Source organism: Arachis hypogaea, chromosome 4 (genome assembly GCF_003086295.3).
Source record: "Arachis hypogaea cultivar Tifrunner chromosome 4, arahy.Tifrunner.gnm2.J5K5, whole genome shotgun sequence".
Taxonomy (NCBI): Eukaryota; Viridiplantae; Streptophyta; class Magnoliopsida; order Fabales; family Fabaceae; genus Arachis; species Arachis hypogaea.
The window spans coordinates 124,671,115-124,689,948 of NC_092039.1; the positions used below are offsets into that span (position 1 = coordinate 124,671,115).

Here is an 18,834-nt window from a genome sequence, read left to right on the forward strand (position 1 = left end):
TAGTTTTGGAGTTAAACAAAACTCAAACCTATATGAAGCTGAATTTGCAAATTTTAGTGTGAGGGAGATGTTTAATAGAATTTGGATTCTCTAAATTTTGAATTTATATTTTAGAGAGTAAAGTGTGATCTCTCTCACCCTTATATGTACTGGTTGTGGAACACAAACATTTTAGAGAAGTTCAAATTTACTATGTGGCTTGGCTTATATGATACTCTACCAACTGAGACCTTTCGATTCAAGCGGCATTTAGCTTTTTCAGATATGTGTAAGAGATGTAACAAAGCGCAGGAGACTATGGAGCATTGCCTTAGAGACTGTGAACGATCAAAGGCAATTTGGTATATGTTGGATCCTAGTATCCTGGACTCGACGGCTGGTACTGCTCTTGAAGAGTGGTTTCGGAAGGCCTTGGCTAACAATGAGGCGTCCTTTGGTGCAGGGCTTTGGTGGGTATGGAGACATAGGTGCAATGACATATTCAATACTGACAACCTTTGGACAGACCACAAGGTTGTTGCCTTGGCCAGAATTACCGCCAAGGACTTACAGGTTTACAAGAATCGAAGCAATACCTTTATGTCTCTCCGAAATTGCCTGTGTTGAAAACCACCGGTAGGTAATAGTTTTAAAGTTAATTGTGATGCAAGCTTGTATATGGATTCAAATTTAGCGGGATTTGGGTGTATTATTAGAGATTCTAAAGGAGATTGGATCTCGGGCTGCTTTGGAAGCATTCCCCCTTGGTCTATAATCAGATGTGAATTATTTGCTGCTTGGAGGGGGCTGGTTTTAGCTTAGGATTGCGGTTTGAGGGATATTATATGTAAAACGGATTGCCTTGACATTCTGTCCATCATGCATGAGCTTACAAGTGGGTATTCATTTGAAGTAACAGATTTGGTTCACAAGATTCAGGAGCTTTTATCTTATCCTTGGCTTGTTCACATTGAATGGGTTGTCCCGAGAAGCAAATAGAGTTCCGAATTGGATTGCTAAATATGATGCCAAGAGTAACTCTAATCATGTTATTTGGTCTGAGCCTTGTGTTGATTTCCAACGAATCATCCGTTCAGATTTAGGATAGTTTTTGTTTTGTTTCTTTCTTTGTTTAGACACAAAAAAATGATTTCTTTCTCATTTTTTTTAGTCCTACCTATAAAATAAATGGTGAGAAATCATACTTTACTCTCAAATCCTGTTTAATATATTAACTGACTTTTACCAGAATATCTATATTTGCAGTACTGGAAAACGAATGCATAAATATTTGTTTGTAAAAGAGACTATTATATATATATATATATATATATATATATATATATATATATATATATATATATATATATATATATATTGGATTACTATTGGTGTTTTTGTTAATATTATGATGTTTTGGTGTAATATAATGATATAAAATAAAAAAATAGTCAATAACGATTTTAAATAAGATAAAAAATAAAAAAAAAAACATACAAAATCGTGTCACGATTTTAATTTTTAAATTTAAAAAAATTGTAATTTATAAAATCTTGAATAACGATTTTTTTTTTTGTGTTATGCAAATAGTGAGTACTAATTTGTGTTATGAATTACACTTGTGGAATACACCCAACGTATTACACAACCTCATCCATTGTATAAAAAATCATTAGTGGCTAAAAGAAATTGAAAGATTAAAGTTAACAAAATGGAGGTGGCAAACCTGCAATTGCCACTACAATTGAAACAACTTTTTGACTCAATTATTAGCACAAAGCTGAACTTTAATTTTTTTTAGCTCAATTATTCTGCACTCTTCCCGGGAAGGAAGTATAGCTAACCTTAGAAGGGCTCTGAGCTTAACATTACAGCATCAAAGTAGAAAGGTCCGAATAGTTGCTTCTGCATTCATCTTCACATATATAGAAAACCTACATCTTCACATATACTTGCTTCTACTCCTTTATATTATTATTATTTAGACTTGTCTCACATGAACAACCTACATGTGCATGTGAATCATGAAAAGGAGGAGATCAGAAAAATTCCTGTTGTATTTTGAGATCATAGCTATGTTCTATTGACATCATCATCAAATTTTCTGTGTATATAATTCTATCAACTCCATTCTAAATTTCTAATTAATTACTTAATATTTTTTCAATAAACTTTGTTACTTTCTATCTGTTAGTGTAAACTAAGTTACTGCCTATACAGTAAAGAAGGCATTTCAATATCACTCAAAACACAGCACAAATGGGTTTTCTGTCTGGTTTTTCTTGCTGCTTCCAATCTTCTTCTGGTGATAGAGGAACACGTATCTTAGAAGAACAACCATCATCCATTATAAGTGAACTCTGCCGTCAGTTTTCACTTTCAGAGATGCAATCAGCAACAAATAACTTCCACAATTCCTTGAAAATTGGAAAAGGCTCCTTTGGCAATGTCTACAAAGGTTATCTGGAAAACAGTTCTACACCAGTTGCCATCAAACGGTGCAAGAAGGATTCAGTTTTTGGTCTTTCCTGGTTGAAGAATGAGGTTGTCCTGCTTTCTCAGCTGCAACACCCCAATCTCATCTCCTTGGTTGGATTCTGCATTGAAGGAACTGAGTTGGTTCTTGTATATGATTACATGTCTAATGGTTCCATTCGTGATCATCTTCATCGTGGGAACATCGATCCACTTCCATGGAAGAGGAGGCTTCAAATTTGCATAGGAGTGGCGCGTGCACTGCACTATCTTCACACAGGAGCCAAGTACACTATTATCCACCGGAACATTAATACACGTCTAATTCTTTTGGATAGTAATTGGGAACCAAAAGTTTCAAGCCTATTATTATCCAAAAGGGGGGGCACTTAGTACTTCAAAGTCATTGACAAGGGTGGAGTCAGGTGTGAAGGGAACAATCGGGTATCTTGATCCGGAATATGCAGCAACAAATATGCTGACTGAAAAATCAGATGTATTTTCATTCGGCATAGTTCTATTAGAAGTTGTGAGTGCAATGCCGGCACACGAGATTAACAGAGAATACTTTCAAGGCTTTAATCAGTCACTGAGGTCATCTGCAAATGAAATTGTTGATCCAATTCTCAAGTCTAAGATTGATCCAGATTGTTGGAAAACATTTGTTGACATCACTAAGAGATGTCTGCTTATGGAGGGAAGGGAGAGGCCAGACATGGGAGAAGTGGAGGTGGAACTTGAACTTGCACTGAAATTGCAAGAGGAAGCTGATGCCAAGAATTAACTGCTCTAATTCTGGTAAAAAATATGATTTCCTTAGTTGAGTGGTTTGTCTGAATTTTCAGAAGATATGTTTGGCAGATGTAGTTCTAAAATCAATCACTTGTTTCAATCCCATTGTCACTGAAGTAGCTGTTCATGTAGCAGATTAAGAAACAGAAAACAAGAGTTGAAGTTTGTGCTTATGTTAGTTTTATGTAACTGTCTGTGCTCTTATCTTATCCCATAATTTAATTTTTTCCAAGTAAATCCTTGCAAATATAGACCAACGAAGATTTAAGGTGAAAGTTACTTGGGTATATATGTCTAAGGAAAACAGCAACAGTTTAAGTGGATTTTGGAAAAGTAAATAAATAAATAAAAATGTAAATACAAGAAAACTTGTAATTCGGAATGTCCTGTTCCATTCTCATTTTTTACTAGGAGAGTTCATCATGACAAGGTCAACACCCAACCCATAATAAGTGAAGAAAATGGCAGTAGCACACTTGCATTCAATCAAGGGAATCATAATGGAATTGGAAACCAAACAAAAGAACTCAACTTTTTAGCTCTTATTGAATGAGAATCTAACGAGATAAGGAACTACCTTAGAAGAACCATTGAGATGGAGTAGTAGATTACTGATTACAACAATTGAGAAAGTTCTGAAATTTTGTCTCTGCTTTCATCTTCAGCAGATCAGTACTGCTTTCATCTTCAGCAGATCAGTACTCAGGTACTTGACTTTTCTATTTAAAAACAAAAAAATTGGTAACTTTTGATATTGGTTCACAAATTTTGGTCTTTTCTTCATAATGCATTCCATAGAGGTGATTAGCTGTGAAAATTGGGATAAAATGACAGAAGAATCTTGTTTGTGTTTGATGGCCAAACAGGTATCTGAAATTGGAATCATGCTTCTCAAGTGTATAAGCTTTCCTGTTTCAAAGAAGACAAGCTCATCCAAGAAGCACTCTCCAACGGTTATAGAATTGTTATGCCATCAATTTTCCCTGGAAGATCTTAAAAGATCAACCAACAACTTCAACCAGAAATTAATAGTTGGGAAAGGAGGTTTTAGCACTGTATACAAAGGATGTCTCAAACACAATGGTGGATCAGACCATACAATTGCATTAAAGCTCAAGTGTTGCAACTCCAACCAGCATTTCCTCGAGTTCATGAAGGAAATTGAGTTGCTATGCCAGCTTATCATCCTAATTTGATCTCTCTTGTAGGATTTTGCAACCATGAAAAGAAAAAGATTATTGTGTATGAGTTCATGTGCAATGGTTCTCTTCATGATCACCTATACAATAGGGACAAGACACCACTATCTACACTTCCTTCATGCTGGAGCCAAGCGCTTTATCTTTCGTTGTGACATAAAACCTAGTAACATCCTTTTGGATAGCAATATGATGCCTACGCTCTCAGACTTTGGGCTTTCATTGCAGGGACCACTATCTACTTCCAAGCCAAAACCAATTGCAGTAGATTATGTTGCAGGTAATTAATTGATTGATTTATTCAATTTTATAAGCTTACTTCAAAGAATGTAATTAAATCATTCAAATAATAGTCTCACTTGTAGGTACATTTATGGCTGCTCTGTTTTCTTTTCTTTCCTCTGGCTCTAAAAACACAATACTTATAGATCTTCATCTAACATAGGTTTGCACTAAATGAGGCATATCTTGCTGCACTTGATTAGTGGTGATCTATGGATCAATATGTAACACATCAAGTAGATTAAGAAAAGAAAGAATACGAGGAACTTATTGCTAGTACAGCTTAACTTTAGCTTTACAACGTTACCCTATGTTTTCTTCCTGCGATCAATGTCCCAGGAATCAAAGGAAATTAAAGCTGTGTTTAGAATAAGTTTAATCAGGTCCTTATTCAATGACTTGTCCACTTTCATTTGTGAACTTATAATTGCAATTATATAGTGATTTTCACGAAAAGTACCGCACTATTAAATAAAACTCGAGAGAACATTGGAAATTAAATAAACTCGGAAGCACCTGAATAAAATAAAGTTGAAAGCCATACATAAAAATGTAAAATTTACATTGCTATAGTGATTATATCAACATGAAATGTTTAATTAGGTTCAATAAACCCAACATGAGTCCATGAAAGAAAGACCTACGAGCACATGCTCTATGAACATTGAAAAATTCAAGTGGCAAACACAAACATCCCAACTGTAGTCCCAGCAAACAAAATACTGAAATACTACAAAAGACCAAATTGAATTGACAAATTAACAATTCGTTTACATGTTAAATCTTATAATGATGTGTGATATTCTGTCTAGACATGATAACTCAACCAAGGCAATATTGAATGAAGATAAAGCAGATAATATAAGTGATTCGATTTAACTAGAGGAAACTCTATCTGCACTTTCAAATGTTCCAGTTTTTCACATTCATAGTTGGAAGGGAAATCATACTTTAAAGCAAAAGCAAAATAAAACAAAATTCTGTAGAAGCTTCTTCCAGCTGAACTTGCCAATCCTACACTTTATTTACAACATAATTAAGTGTCTCTGATGTTCAGTCATTCCCTCCTAGTTCTCTTTCCTTGTTTGACATCCCCCTTCTGATTCTGATGGCCTACAGAAAAGATAACCACTGCATTAGACGGGAAAAAAGAAATAACTTAAAAACCCTTGCCACAAGACTAGGCTATAGGAAGCAAGACAGGGAACAATGATTCCCTAAGCATTGATAAATTCAAACAATAGCCAAACCCCGCATCTGATTGCAACTTGATGCATAATGCATCTTGCTATGTACTTTTAATTAATCACAAAGCAACTAAAACTACGAGGAATAACATGGTGCAATGCATAGGAGAATAGTTACATACCATTTTTTCTTCTTCTTATCCATATCCTTATCCTTAATCTCAGTAGGGAGTGGTGCGAGACTCTCTGTGTATACAGTGTAGCTTCTGCTGGACAACCTGTGAGGATAATCAACATATTTGTGTTGGAGGAGCTCTCCTTTGGCATTATATTTTGCAAACCTTAAGCGGGTACCCAAAACTAAATCTAGTGCAACAATGTCACTACCATTGCATAAGTATAGAGGCACAGTCTTACGAGAAATCTGATAGAAAGTCCAAGAGGACTGCACTTTGTATTGTTTCATCACCCATATGTTAGTTTTATCGCATTCATAAGAATACAAGGCCAGGCACCCTCCGAGTAGGACGAGATGAATGGGATTGAGATAACCCATCACTTGTTCAGGCATAGATATGGTTGAGAAACTCCTTTCCTTCAAATCAAATATAAGAATACTATAATCTCTAACACTAAGAGTGCAAGACGACCAATGAATAGCGCCATTCAAGAAGAACCCACGAGATTCCCAGTTGCTCCTACCCAAGGGTTTGGAGAGTGCAAAATCAAGATTAGTCGATGAATTGGTTCTCAAAGACAAGCAATCAAAGTGGTCTTGGCCATTCTTATCCTGAGAAGCTACAAAAACTAAGTAGTCATCCTGTGAAGCATCGTAACCAAATCCATACAAAGAAGGACTAATGGGATTACTACGAGAAGCAATGTGAGAGTAGGATACTCTTTTGCTGGATCCAGTCACTGGATTCCATACGACAAAAAAATGCGAGGCTCGGTGTAAGAGAACAAGCCCTCTGCAGGAGCACATAACTTCAAAAGCATAATGTGTTTTCATCTTGAAAGGGAGAGATACCTCTTTTGCTGCAGTAGCACAATTGTAGTCGTGAAATGCTGCGTCAATGTCAACGGAGCAAGCCTTGGTGTAGTTACTTATGAAGAGGCATACATGGGTGGGTACAGCAGGGAGGTGAAGATGCGATTCCTCAAAGTGTGGATCGGAAATGAGAGTGTTCCAAAACTTCGAAACGCACTTAAGGCGACCGAGTTGTTTGAGCGGAACCCTAAGTAAGATTCTGTGAATCAGATCAAGACCGAGAATATCGTGAATGCTCTTGCTCTTGTGATTCTCATTCTGCTGCTGTTGCTTCTTCTTCTCCATGGTCGATTGCTGTTTTGGTTTGTTCCCTGTTGTGTGCTTCTGCTTCTTCTTATCCATGCTTGGAATGGAACGCAGTGCTTTCCGCAATTCACTCAGCCCCGGGATTTGAAATTGCGTTCAAAACAGAATACCAAGGTCCAAGGAAGGGAAGAGTCACTTTTGAATTAGATATTGGAAAAAAAATACTTATTTTTTAATTATTTTTTTAAATTATTACAAAACTTTTTCCTTGGGAGAGTATATATTTGAGAATTTGAATATAATTTATTGTTTTGAGAATTTGAATTTTTTTTTAAAAAAAGACCTAAATTTTTATATTAGAGTTAAACAAAATTATATTTTTATTTTTTGTTTTTATTTTTATATTTATTTTAGTTGTCATATTTTATCTTCTTTTATAGTGTTTTTGGTTTGCAAATAATTTAATAAAACGTTAAAAAAATAAATAAAAATAAAAACATAAAAAATATAATATAAAATTATGAATTCATAATCATGATATATTTGGTATGTGTGAGGTATTAGAACTCTTCAGAGAAGAGAATGAGAAACACCAGCGAAGAGGGAGAGAGAGAGAAAGAGAGAAAGATCTAGAAAACTCTTTTCACAGTGTGTGAATCAGAGAAAATGATTTCATTCACTAATTGTTACATTGACTCTTAGTCTTACATAGTAGCTCTTATAGTAACTACTAACAACCACTAATTGTTCTCAATATTAGCTAACTAACTCTGCCAGCTCAGCTTACTGACTCAATTGCTATTTATCCCTAACATCCCCTCTCAAACTGAGGAAGGTTGTGAAACCAATCTCAGTTTGGACCTGAGACGTATAAATGCATCATGAGATAAAGGTTTTGTAAGGACATCGGCAACTTGATCAAAGGAGGGAATATGCACAACATATGCTTGCTGTTGAACAACCCTATCCCGAACAAAATGCAGGTCAATTTCAAAGTGCTTTGACCTGCTGTGAAGTATTGGATTTCTACTCATTAGTACGGTACTCTAATTGTCACAGTACAGTGTAGGTGTTGGGCCTTGAGGAAGGTGCATTTCAGAGAGCAATTTCTGCAACCACATAGTATCCGTCATAGCATCAGCTAGCGCCCTGAACTCCGCTTCAGTGCTGGACCTGGACACTGAGACTTGTTTTCTGCTAGACCAAGAGATGATGTTCGATCCTAGGAACACACAGTAACCCGTAGTCGATTTGCGATCAACGGGATCAGCGGCCCAATCCAAGTCACAAAATGCTAAAATCCTGAAGTCCTCACTCTTATGGAACTCAAGCCCCATGTCTGTCATGCCTGCCAGATAGCGCAGGATGCGCTTCACCGCTTTCCAATGTTGTTCTAAGGGAGAGTGCAGAAACTGTGAGACTTTGTTCACAGTGTATGCAATGTCTGGCCTTGTTATGGTGGCGTATTGCAAGCCACCAACCACCGACCGATACAGAGTTGGCCTATCAAACACTGCTCCTGAAGCATCAAGCCGAAGACCACTCATCATAAGGGTAGGCATAGGGCGAGCATCAGCCATATCAGCCTTCTTGAGCAAGTCCTTCACATACTTCGTTTGTTTCAGCACTAAGGAACCAACAGCTGTTCTCTCAACCTCAATACCCAAAAAGAAGCTCATTTCTCCCAAGTCCTTGAGCGTAAAGACCTCATTCAAATCAGTAATAAGCTTGTTTACCTCACTTGCAGCAGTGTCGGTCACTAGAATATCATCGACATACGCCAAAAGATAGATAGTGGAGAGGGAACTGTGCTTGACAAACAAGCAGGGGTAAGAGGTAGTACTGATAAACCCAAAACTCTCAAGGGTACTCTTTAGTTTGAGGAACCATGCACGTGGAGCCTGCTTGAGGCCGTATAGTGCTTTCTCTAGCTTACACACTAAATTAGTGCCAAAATTGTAGCCGTCAGGTTGCACCATATAGACATTTTTAGACAAATCACCGTTGAGAAAGGCATTGTTAAAGTCAAACTGACGAATTCCCCACTGTCTTGACAAAGCAACTGCCAAGACAGCACGGACTGTTGCAAGTTTTGCCACCGGACTAAATACTTCCCTATAATCAAAGCCTTTCCTTTGATGAAAGCCTTTCGCCACCAGCCACGCCTTGTACTTCTGGATACTTCCATCTGGCTGTCTTTTAATGCGGAATATCCATCGACATCCAATTGGGTCTGCTGCTGTTGAGGGGTCTACAAGCTTCCAAGTTTTGCACTTCATTAGGGCAGCATACTCTTCATCCATAGCTGCCTTCCACTGTGGTGAGGTAAGAGCCTGAGCAACTGAAGAGGGCTCCACTTGTGTGAGATCAGGTGAGGAGGAGCAAAGCTGGGAAGAGTATGTCTTGGGCTTGAAAATACCCACCTGACTTCTGGTTATCATAGGATGAGTGCGCCCAATCTTTGCTTCAGGCGCAGGAACATCACATGATGATTGTTCAGTTAACCCTGCATTACTTAAGAAAAACTCAAAAGTAGAGTTAGAGATACAAGTGTCAGCAGTGAATGGGCAAGAATCAGTACAAATAGGACTGGCAAATGACTCAATTATGGTTGATGGAGAGGTTGAGGTAGGCTCGGATGGAACTGGAATTGGAGGAGGAGATATAACAGTGGCTGACTCTGGAACTCTCCCTTGATGAGTGGACGAATTAGATTGAAGAGGTGAGGACTCACAGGAACTTGATGAGGGTACTGCTGTGGCTGGGGAATCTGTTGAGGGTACTAATGTTGTGGGTGCTGGTGTACTAGGGGGTGACTCATGAGGAATTTCGAGAGGTACTGGTGGATGGCGCACATGAATAGGAATAGTGATAAGTTTGGTTGTATGAGGAACTGACGCCTTTAGATTTGAGTCCTTATTAAAAAATAGCAACTGATAAGGAAATTCAAATTCGTCAAAAACTACATGCCTTGCTACATAAAGTTTTTCAGATGGACAAAGGCACTTGTATCCTTTGTGGTGTGGTGAGTAACCCAAAAACAGACACTTGTGAGTCTTAAAGTCAAATTTGTGTGGTTGGTAAGGTCGGAGCTGAGGAAAGCATGAGCATTCAAAGATTTTAAGGAACCTATAGTCTGGAGCTCTATTGTTCAAAAGTTCATAGGGTGATATGTATTGTGTGGTGGCAGAGGGCAGCAAGTTAATGAGGTGAGTTGCAGTGAGGCAGGCTTCATCCCAGAATTTTAGAGGCATGGATGCTTGAGAGAGAAGGGTTAGAGCAGTTTCAATGACATGCCGATGCTTCCTCTCAGCTTTCCCATTCTGTTCATGGGTGTATGGGCAGCTAAGTCTATGTGCAATCCCATTCTCAATCAGAAATTTGGTAAAAGCTTGTGAGGTATACTCTTTGCCATTGTCAGTTTGAAGTGTTTTAATCTTATGCCAAGTTTTATTTTCAATCAACAACTTGTATTGGACAAATGCTTGCAGGGCTTGGCTTTTGTTTTGGAGAAGATACAAACAAGTATATCTGGTTTTGGCATCAATAAAAACAATGTAGTATTGAAATTCCGAAATACTGGTAATAGGAGAAGGACCCCATATATCTGAAAAGATTAACTCTAGAGGGTGGCTATAGACTGTTTGAGAATCAGAAAAAGGAAGATTATGAAGCTTTCCTTGGCAGCACGCATTACACAAGTAGTCTTTGGTTAAAAATTTGCTTTTATTCATATAGCCAACATTACAACTTTGTAATACTTTTTCAACAATTCGTGCACTTGGATGACCTAACCTCTTGTGCCACATATCAAACTCATACACTGACTTAGCATTACAAACAGTGCCTACATTATTAGTGTTACTTGCTACTGTAGAACTGGATGTAAAGGAACTGAGGTTACAGACTCTATGAGGGGATGACAGATGAGGGTTCTTAGACCCCGAATTGCCTGATTTATTGCTTGACGGTGCTGCTCGTGCAAGCACTCCAACATGCTCAAACTGGTATAACCCTCCTCTAAGAGACCCCTTTAACAGAGTTTCCTTGGTCTCCTGACATTTTACAAAACAATCAACAGGATGGAATTCAAAAAACACATGATTGTCAAGAGCAAACTTGGCGACACTTATTAGATTTTTGGTGATGGAAGGTACATGAAGCAGATTTAATAGTTTAAAGTAGTGAGGGTTGGTCTCATTGAACAGTATAGTTTTGTCAATACTATTTATACTCATACCTTGGCTATTACCTGTTAGCACTTGATCTGTTCCTGCATACTCTAAGCCTGTAATCAAGTTGTTTGCATCAAAGGTCAAATGATGTGAAGCTCCGGTGTCCAGGTACCAGGCTTTGTCAGTGAGAGGTGTTGCTGCAGGTGTAGTGGCTAAGAGAGCTTGAGCTTGCTGGTCTTGTTGTGGCTGGTGGAAGGAAGAGGGAGGTGGTGCTGGTGCATTACCAGTAGTCTGATGTGGATTCTGAAAATTGTGATTGAAGTGGTGGAAGCATTCCCACACATTGTGCCCAAATCGATTGCAGAGTTGACACTGTGGCCTGGAGTTACCATAGAAACCTGATCTACCACCTCTAAAGCCACCTCTTCCCGGAATCTTCCTCTAAAATTCTAACCTCTACCTTGAAATTGTTGTTGCTGCTGTTGAAAATTAGGTTGATACATTTGATAGCTAGGTTGCTGACTTTGTGACCTTAGATCTACATTTTGTGCTAAATTCACCTGCATTGTGCCTAAAACAGTCCTTTTAAAACGCTCTACTAGTTCTTCCTGGCCCACTAGTAGCGATTCTACTTCACTCTCAGTTATTTCATCAGCTCTAGCATTAATCATAGTTATAAACGCACTATAATCCTCATTCAAACCTTGAGTCATAGCTTCTACAAATTCCTCACTTGAAAGAGGTGCACCTAGGACAGAGAGAGCATTTGTGACCTTCTTGAGCTTAGACATGTACTCCGTTACAGAACCTTGTAGCTTGATGCCTTTGATCTGTGTTTTGAGTTGCTTCACATTTGATTTCAGCCGTTTTGCAAAGTATTCCTCTAATTTGTACCAAATCTCACATGCAAATTCACAATTCGCTACCTGACTTGTGAAGCTCGGATCTATTGAAGCAAATAGCCAAGACACCAAGAATTGATCGTCCTGCTCCCAATCGAGGAACTCCTGAGTCTCGATCTCTACTTGGCGATCTCCGTCGGTCCTGAATCGCTTTGGTATCTTCATCGGATTGAGGTGTTCCTTGAGTCTGTTGGATTTGATGAACGCCAGCGCTTGCCGTCTCCAAGGTATGAAATTATCTTCATCCAGCTTGAATGAAACTGTGTTTATTGCCCGCGCACTTGAGATTGCGGAAGCTCGAGGCTCGCTCGGAGTAGCCATGGATCAGAACCTGAATGCCCTGATACAATGGGAGGTATCAGAACTCTTCAGAGAAGAGAATGAGAAACACCAGCGGAGAGGGAGAGAGAGAGAGAGAAAGAGAGAAAGATCTAGAAAACTCTTTTCACAGTGTGTGAATCAGAGAAAATGATTTCATTTACTAATTGTTACATTGACTCTTAGTCTTATATAGTAGCTCTTATAGTAACTACTAACAACCACTAATTGTTCTCAATATTAGCTAACTAACTCTGCCAGCTCAACTTACTGACTCAATTGCTATTTATCCCTAACAGTATGAGAGATTAAGAAATGAAAGATAGTAAGAATCATAACATGTATAAGTTATAGAATTTTTGAATATTTATAAATAAAATTTTTTATAATTATTATTATGACACTTTTAATATACATGTTTATTACATTTAATTAGTACTTTATGTTTTAATTGAATAATATAGGTAAGAGCTTTTTTATTTTTTAAAAAATTTTTACTAAAAAATGATTGGTTAATTCTTATTTTTTGTCAAATTATTAAAACTACTAATGTGACATTATTAGTAAAGAAAAGATAACTCATATGTAGAAAAAATTGGTTTATATGTTATAAATAAATAGATATTGGATACTCGTTGGATTTTTTTTCTATTATCTTGAATTTTTACATGTTATGAATATAGTTTTGGTTTATATGTTATAAATAGATATGTATTGGTTTTTATGTTATAATTTATAAATATAGTTTTGGAGTTAAACAAAACTCAAACCTATATGAAACTGAATTTGCAAATTTTAGTGTGAGGGAGATGTTACTTTTACCAGAATATCTATATTTGTTGAAAACGAATGCTTAAATATTTGTCTACTAAAAGAGGTCAATTTTTTATTTTTTTAAATTGTTATTGGTGTTTTTGTTAATATTATAATATTTTAATATAATACACTGATATAAAATAAAAGGAAATTATTAGTAACGATTTTAAATAAGACAAAAAAATAAAAGAAAGTAAACAGTGAATCACGATTTCATATAAGAGAAAAAAAAAATACAAAATCGTAAGTCACGATTTTAATTTTTTTAATTTTTAAAATTGTAATTTAGAATACACCTATTTCAACTCATATCAACGTATTATACAACTCCATCTATGGCATAAAAACATGGATTTGGATTCTCTAAAGTTTGAATTTTACTTTAGAGAGTAAAGTGTGATCTTTCACCATTAATTTCATAGGTAGGACCAAAAATAAATATGAAAGAGAAACTATTCAAGGATAGAAGATCCCACTTTACTCTCTAAAATAAAATTCAAACTTTAGAGAATCCAAATTCTAAAAACATAACCAGCGGCTAAAAGAGATTGAAAGACTAAAGTTAACAAAATGCAGGTTGCAAACCTGCAATTGTCACTACAATTGACTCAATTATTAGCACAAAGCTGAACTTTAATTTTTTTAGCTCAATTATTCTGCACTCAGCCAAAGTAAAAAGGTCTGAATAGTTGCTTCTGCATTCATCTTCATATATAGAAAACCTACATCTTCACATACAGTTGCTTCTACTCCTTTATATTATTATTATTATTATTATTATTATTATTTAGACTTGTTTCACATCAGTTGAAACATACGAACAACCTACATGTATGTGCATGTGAACCATGAAAAGGAGGAGATCAGAAAAATTCCTGTTATATTTTGAGATCATAGCTATATTCTATTGACATCATCATCAAAATTTTCTGCATATATATTTCTATCAACTCCATTTTAATTAATTACTTAATATTGTTTCAATAAACTTTGTTACTTTCTATCTGTTAGTGCAAACTAAGTTACTGCCTATACAGTACGGAAGGCATTTCAATATCACTCAAAACACAGTACAAATGGGTTTTCTATATGGTTTTTCTTGCTGCTTCCAATCTTCTTCTGGTGATAGAGGAACACGTATCTTAGAAGAGCAACCATCATCCATTATAAGTCAACTCTGCCGTCAGTTTTCACTTTCAGAGATGCAATCAGCAACAAATAACTTCCATAATTCTTTGAAAGTTGGAGAAGGCTCCTTTGGCAATGTCTACAAAGGTTATCTGGAAAACAGTTCTACACCAGTTGCCATCAAACGGTGCAAGAAGGATTCAGTTTTTGGTCTTTCCAGCTTGAAGAATGAGGTTGTCCTGCTTTCTCAGCTGCAACACCCCAATCTCATCTCCTTAGTTGGATTCTGCATTGAAGGAACCGAGTTGGTTCTTGTATATGATTACATGTCTAATGGTTCCATTCGTGATCATCTTCATCGTGGGAACATCGATCCACTTCCATGGAAGAGGAGGCTTCAAATTTGCATAGGAGTGGCGCGTGCACTGCACTATCTTCACACAGGAGCCAAGTACACTATTATCCACCGGAACATTAAAACACGTCTCATCCTTTTGGATAGTAATTGGGAACCAAAAGTTTCAAGCCTATTATTGTCCAAAAGGGGAGCACTTAGTACTTCAAAGTCATTGACAAGGGTGAAGTCAGATGTGAAGGGAACATTGGGGTATCTTGATCCGGAATATTACAACACAAGTATGTTGACTGAAAAATCAGATGTATTTTCATTCGGCATAGTTCTATTAGAAGTTGTGAGTGCAAAGCGGGCAAAAGAGGTTAACGGAGAATACTTTCAAGGCTTTAATCAGTCACTGAGGTCATATGCAAATGAAATTGTTGATGCAATTCTTAAGTCTAAGATTGATTCAGATTGTTGGAAAACATTTGTTGACATCACTAAGAGATGCTTGCTTTTGGAGGGAAGGGAGAGGCCAGACATGGGAGAAGTGGAGGTGGAACTTGAACATGCACTAAAATTGCAAGAGGAAGCTGATGCCAAGAATTAACTGCTATAAACCTGGTAAAAAATATGATTTCCTTAGTTGAGTGGTTTGTCTGAATTTTCAGAAGATATGTTTGGCAGATTTAGTTCTAAAATCAATCACTTGTTTCAATCCCATTAGTGGCTGTTCATGTAGCAGATTAAGAAACAAAAAACAAGAGTTGAAGTTTGTGCTTATGTTAGTTTCATGTAACTGTCTGTGCTCTTATCTTATCCCATAATTTCATTTTTTCCAAGTAAATCCTTGCAAATATAGACCAATGAAGATTTAACGTAAAAGTTACTTGGGTATTTATGTCTAAGGAAAACAGCAACAGTTTAAGTGGATTTTGAAAAAGTAAATAAATAAATAAAAATGTAATACAAGAAACTTGTAATACAGAAGGTCCTGTTCCATTCTCATTTTTGACTAGGAGAGTTCATCATGACAAGGTCACACCCAACCCATAATAAGTGAAGAAAATGACAGTAGCACAATTGCAGTCAATCAAGGGAATCATAATGGAATTGGAAACCAAACAAAAGAACTCACCTTTTTAGCTCTCTTATTATATGAGAATCTAACGAGATAAGGAACTACCTTAAAAGAACCATTGAGATGGAGTAGTAGATTACTGATTACAACAATTGAGAAAGTTCTGAAATTTTGTCTCTGCTTTCATCTTCAGCAGATCAGTACTCAGGTACTTGACTTTTCCTATTTAAAAAAAAAAAGGGTAACTTTTGATATTGGTTCACTAATTTTGGTCTTTGCTTCATAATTCATTCCATAGAGGTGATTAGCTGTGAAAATCGGGATAAAATGTCAGTAGGATCTTTTTTTGTGTTTGATAGCCAAACAGGTATCTCAAATTGGAATCATGCTTCTCAAGTGTATAAGCTTTCCTGTTTCAAAGAAGACAAGCTCATCCAAGAATCACTCTCCAACGGTTATAGAATTGTTATGCCATCAATTTTCCCTGGAAGATCTTAAAAGATCAACCAACAACTTCAACCAGAAATTAATAGTTGGAAAAGGAGGTTTTAGCACTGTATACAAAGGATGTCTCAAACACAATGGTGGATCAGACCATACAATTGCATTAAAGCTCAAGTGTTGCAACTCCAACCAGCATTTCCTCGAGTTCATGAAGGAAATTGAGTTGCTATGCCAGCTTATCATCCTAATTTGATCTCTCTTGTAGGATTTTGCAACCATGAAAAGAAAAAGATTATTGTGTATGAGTTCATGTGCAATGGCTCTCTTCATGATCACCTATACAATAGGGACAAAAAAGCACTATCATGGCAGAAAAGGCTAGAGATATGTATAGGAATCGCGCGTGGACTACACAACCTTCATGCTGGAGCCAAGCGCTCTATCTTTCATTGTGACATAAAACCTAGTAACATCCTTTTGGATAGCAATATGGTGCCTAAGCTCTCAGACTTTGGGCTTTCATTGCAGGGACCACTATCAACTTCCAAGCCAAAACCAATTGCAGTAGACTATGTTGCAGGTAATTGATTTATTTATTCAATTTTATAAGCTTACTTAAAAGAATGTAATTAAATAATTCAAATAATAATCTCACTTTTAGGTACATTTGGATACTTAGCCCCTGAGTGTTTCCAACGCCTGACCGTTACAGATAAATGTGACGTTTACTCCTTTGGTATGGTTCTACTTGTAATGGTATGCATGAAGGAGAAGGATTTGTTTCTTAACAAGGCCAACATGTTAGGTAACCAACATTTGGAGGGGAAGAGTGAAATCAAATACTTAGAAAAGTTCATTGATGATCAAGTTCAACCATGGAATGTAATAGCCTTTACGCAGCGATTCCCAATCGAAGAGATCATTGATCCAACACTCAGGGGAAAGATTGCACCAGAGTGCTGGGAAGTATTCATGGATGTTACAAAAAGATGCTTGATGCATGAACCTGATGAACGACCAACAATGGGTGAAGTAGAGGTGTTGCTTGAGTATGCTTTGTTATTGCAGTCACAAGCAGATATCAAAAAGAACAATGGTTGTTATTCTTTATCATCCACCACCATTATAAACTTAGGTGAAGTCATTTGTATGCATGATATTCATTTAGAAGAGCTGATATTCCATCAGTTTTCTCTAGCCGATCTTAGGCGAACAACCTTCGACTTTGAACGCAGAGTCATCGGCAGAGGAAGCTTTGGTACAGCATACAGAGGTCGTATCTTACTAAATGGAGCTACTTATCATTCAATTGCAATTAAGAAGTTGGATTGGTCATCTATATGTGATAGTGATATACAGTGGAATTTAAAAGATATTGAGAATATTTCCCAACTTCGCCATCCTAATTTGGTCTCTCTTTTTGGATTCTGTGATGAACTTGATGAGAAGATTCTTGTATACATGTATGTTCCCAATGGATCACTCCATTACCACTTAAATTGGAATGAAGAAGCTCTAACATGGAAGAAAAGACTAGAAATATGCATTGGAGTAGCAGAAGGATTGAGCTACCTTCACACAGCATCTATTTTTCACCATAACATAAAACTCAGCAACATCCTTTTGGATTATGATATGGTGCCCAAACTCTCAGATTTTGGGCTCCCCTGGTCCAAGAAAATTGATGCAGGTGACTTTTTATTTTCATTTTTATCTTCTCAAAGCAAAAATACTTATTTAATCATTTGTTGTTGTTAATCACTCACCAATTCTGTGGCTTATTACAGAAGATTATGCTGCTCCGGAGTTGTTACAAGGACATGATTTCACAGATAAATGCGATGTTTATTCGTTCGGTATAGTTCTCTTAAAAGTTGTATTAACAAACAAGCTACCAATTGTTGAAGGGGTTATTTATCTCAATCTAGAGGGAAAGATTGCACCACAGTGTTTGGAAGTATTCTTGAATATCACAGAATGCTGTTTGAAGTATGAAGCAAATGAGCGACCAACAATGAATGAAGTGAAAACTCAACTTCAACAAGCTCTGGCACTGCAAGAGGAGGCAGATTCCAGCACAAGTGGTGATTACAACTTGTTATCTGTGATCTTTGATCCTCCGGTTGGTGGAAGCATATATTATTAAGAACATTGCAAGTGTGAGAAGGGATTGAGAATTGAAAAAGTAAATTTTATAAACTAAATAGTATATAATAATATGAAATTATGAATCATGTGAACCACTTATATGGTTCTATACTTTTTGGTAATTTCACCTCTCACAGAAGAACACCCTTCTTTGATATTTCTGCCACCACCTTCAGGTTATTTTCCATTTTCACATGTTATTTATTCATCAAATTAAGTTCATTTATGTTGAATCTTTTTAACCATTAATGAATTCTGAGCTTAAAAAGAAGTT

General features: G+C 36.7%; 2 protein-coding genes, 1 long non-coding RNA gene and 1 pseudogene across 3 annotated transcripts; 3 read left to right on the plus strand and 1 right to left on the minus strand.

The window, feature by feature from the left end:
- The first annotated feature begins 1,720 nt into the window (after nt 1-1,720).
- LOC112797902 (uncharacterized) lies at nt 1,721-5,100 on the plus strand. Its single transcript, XR_011881514.1, has 2 exons — nt 1,721-3,952; nt 4,113-5,100. It is a non-coding gene; the product is annotated as an uncharacterized lncRNA (long non-coding RNA).
- Nucleotides 5,101-5,455: 355 nt separating this feature from the next.
- LOC112797903 (F-box/kelch-repeat protein At3g23880) lies at nt 5,456-7,397 on the minus strand. The gene is made up of 2 exons (XM_025841015.3): nt 6,097-7,397; nt 5,456-5,840 (listed from the first exon to the last, which is right to left on the minus strand). The coding sequence occupies exons 1-2, from the start codon at nt 7,305-7,307 to the stop codon at nt 5,795-5,797; spliced, it is 1,257 nt and encodes a 418-aa protein (XP_025696800.2). The 5' UTR covers nt 7,308-7,397; the 3' UTR covers nt 5,456-5,794.
- Nucleotides 7,398-14,498: 7,101 nt separating this feature from the next.
- Nucleotides 14,499-15,497, plus strand: LOC112794483 (receptor-like protein kinase FERONIA). The gene has a single exon (XM_025836488.3). The coding sequence runs from the start codon at nt 14,499-14,501 to the stop codon at nt 15,495-15,497; it is 999 nt and encodes a 332-aa protein (XP_025692273.1).
- Nucleotides 15,498-16,056: 559 nt separating this feature from the next.
- Nucleotides 16,057-18,715, plus strand: LOC112797905 (probable receptor-like protein kinase At5g38990; annotated as a pseudogene).
- The last annotated feature ends 119 nt before the right edge of the window (nt 18,716-18,834 follow it).

What these genes read in the sequence shown, in the direction of transcription:
- LOC112797903 (XM_025841015.3), bottom strand. Translation starts at nt 7,307, where the DNA reads ATGGATAAGAAGAAGCAGAAGCACACAACAGGGAACAAACCAAAACAG. An exon ending in GATAAGAAGAAGAAAAAATG is followed by an intron (nt 5,841 to 6,096) that starts GTATGTAACTAT and finishes TCTTTTCTGTAG; the next exon opens with GCCATCAGAATCAGAAGGGG.
- LOC112794483 (XM_025836488.3), top strand. Translation starts at nt 14,499, where the DNA reads ATGGGTTTTCTATATGGTTTTTCTTGCTGCTTCCAATCTTCTTCTGGT.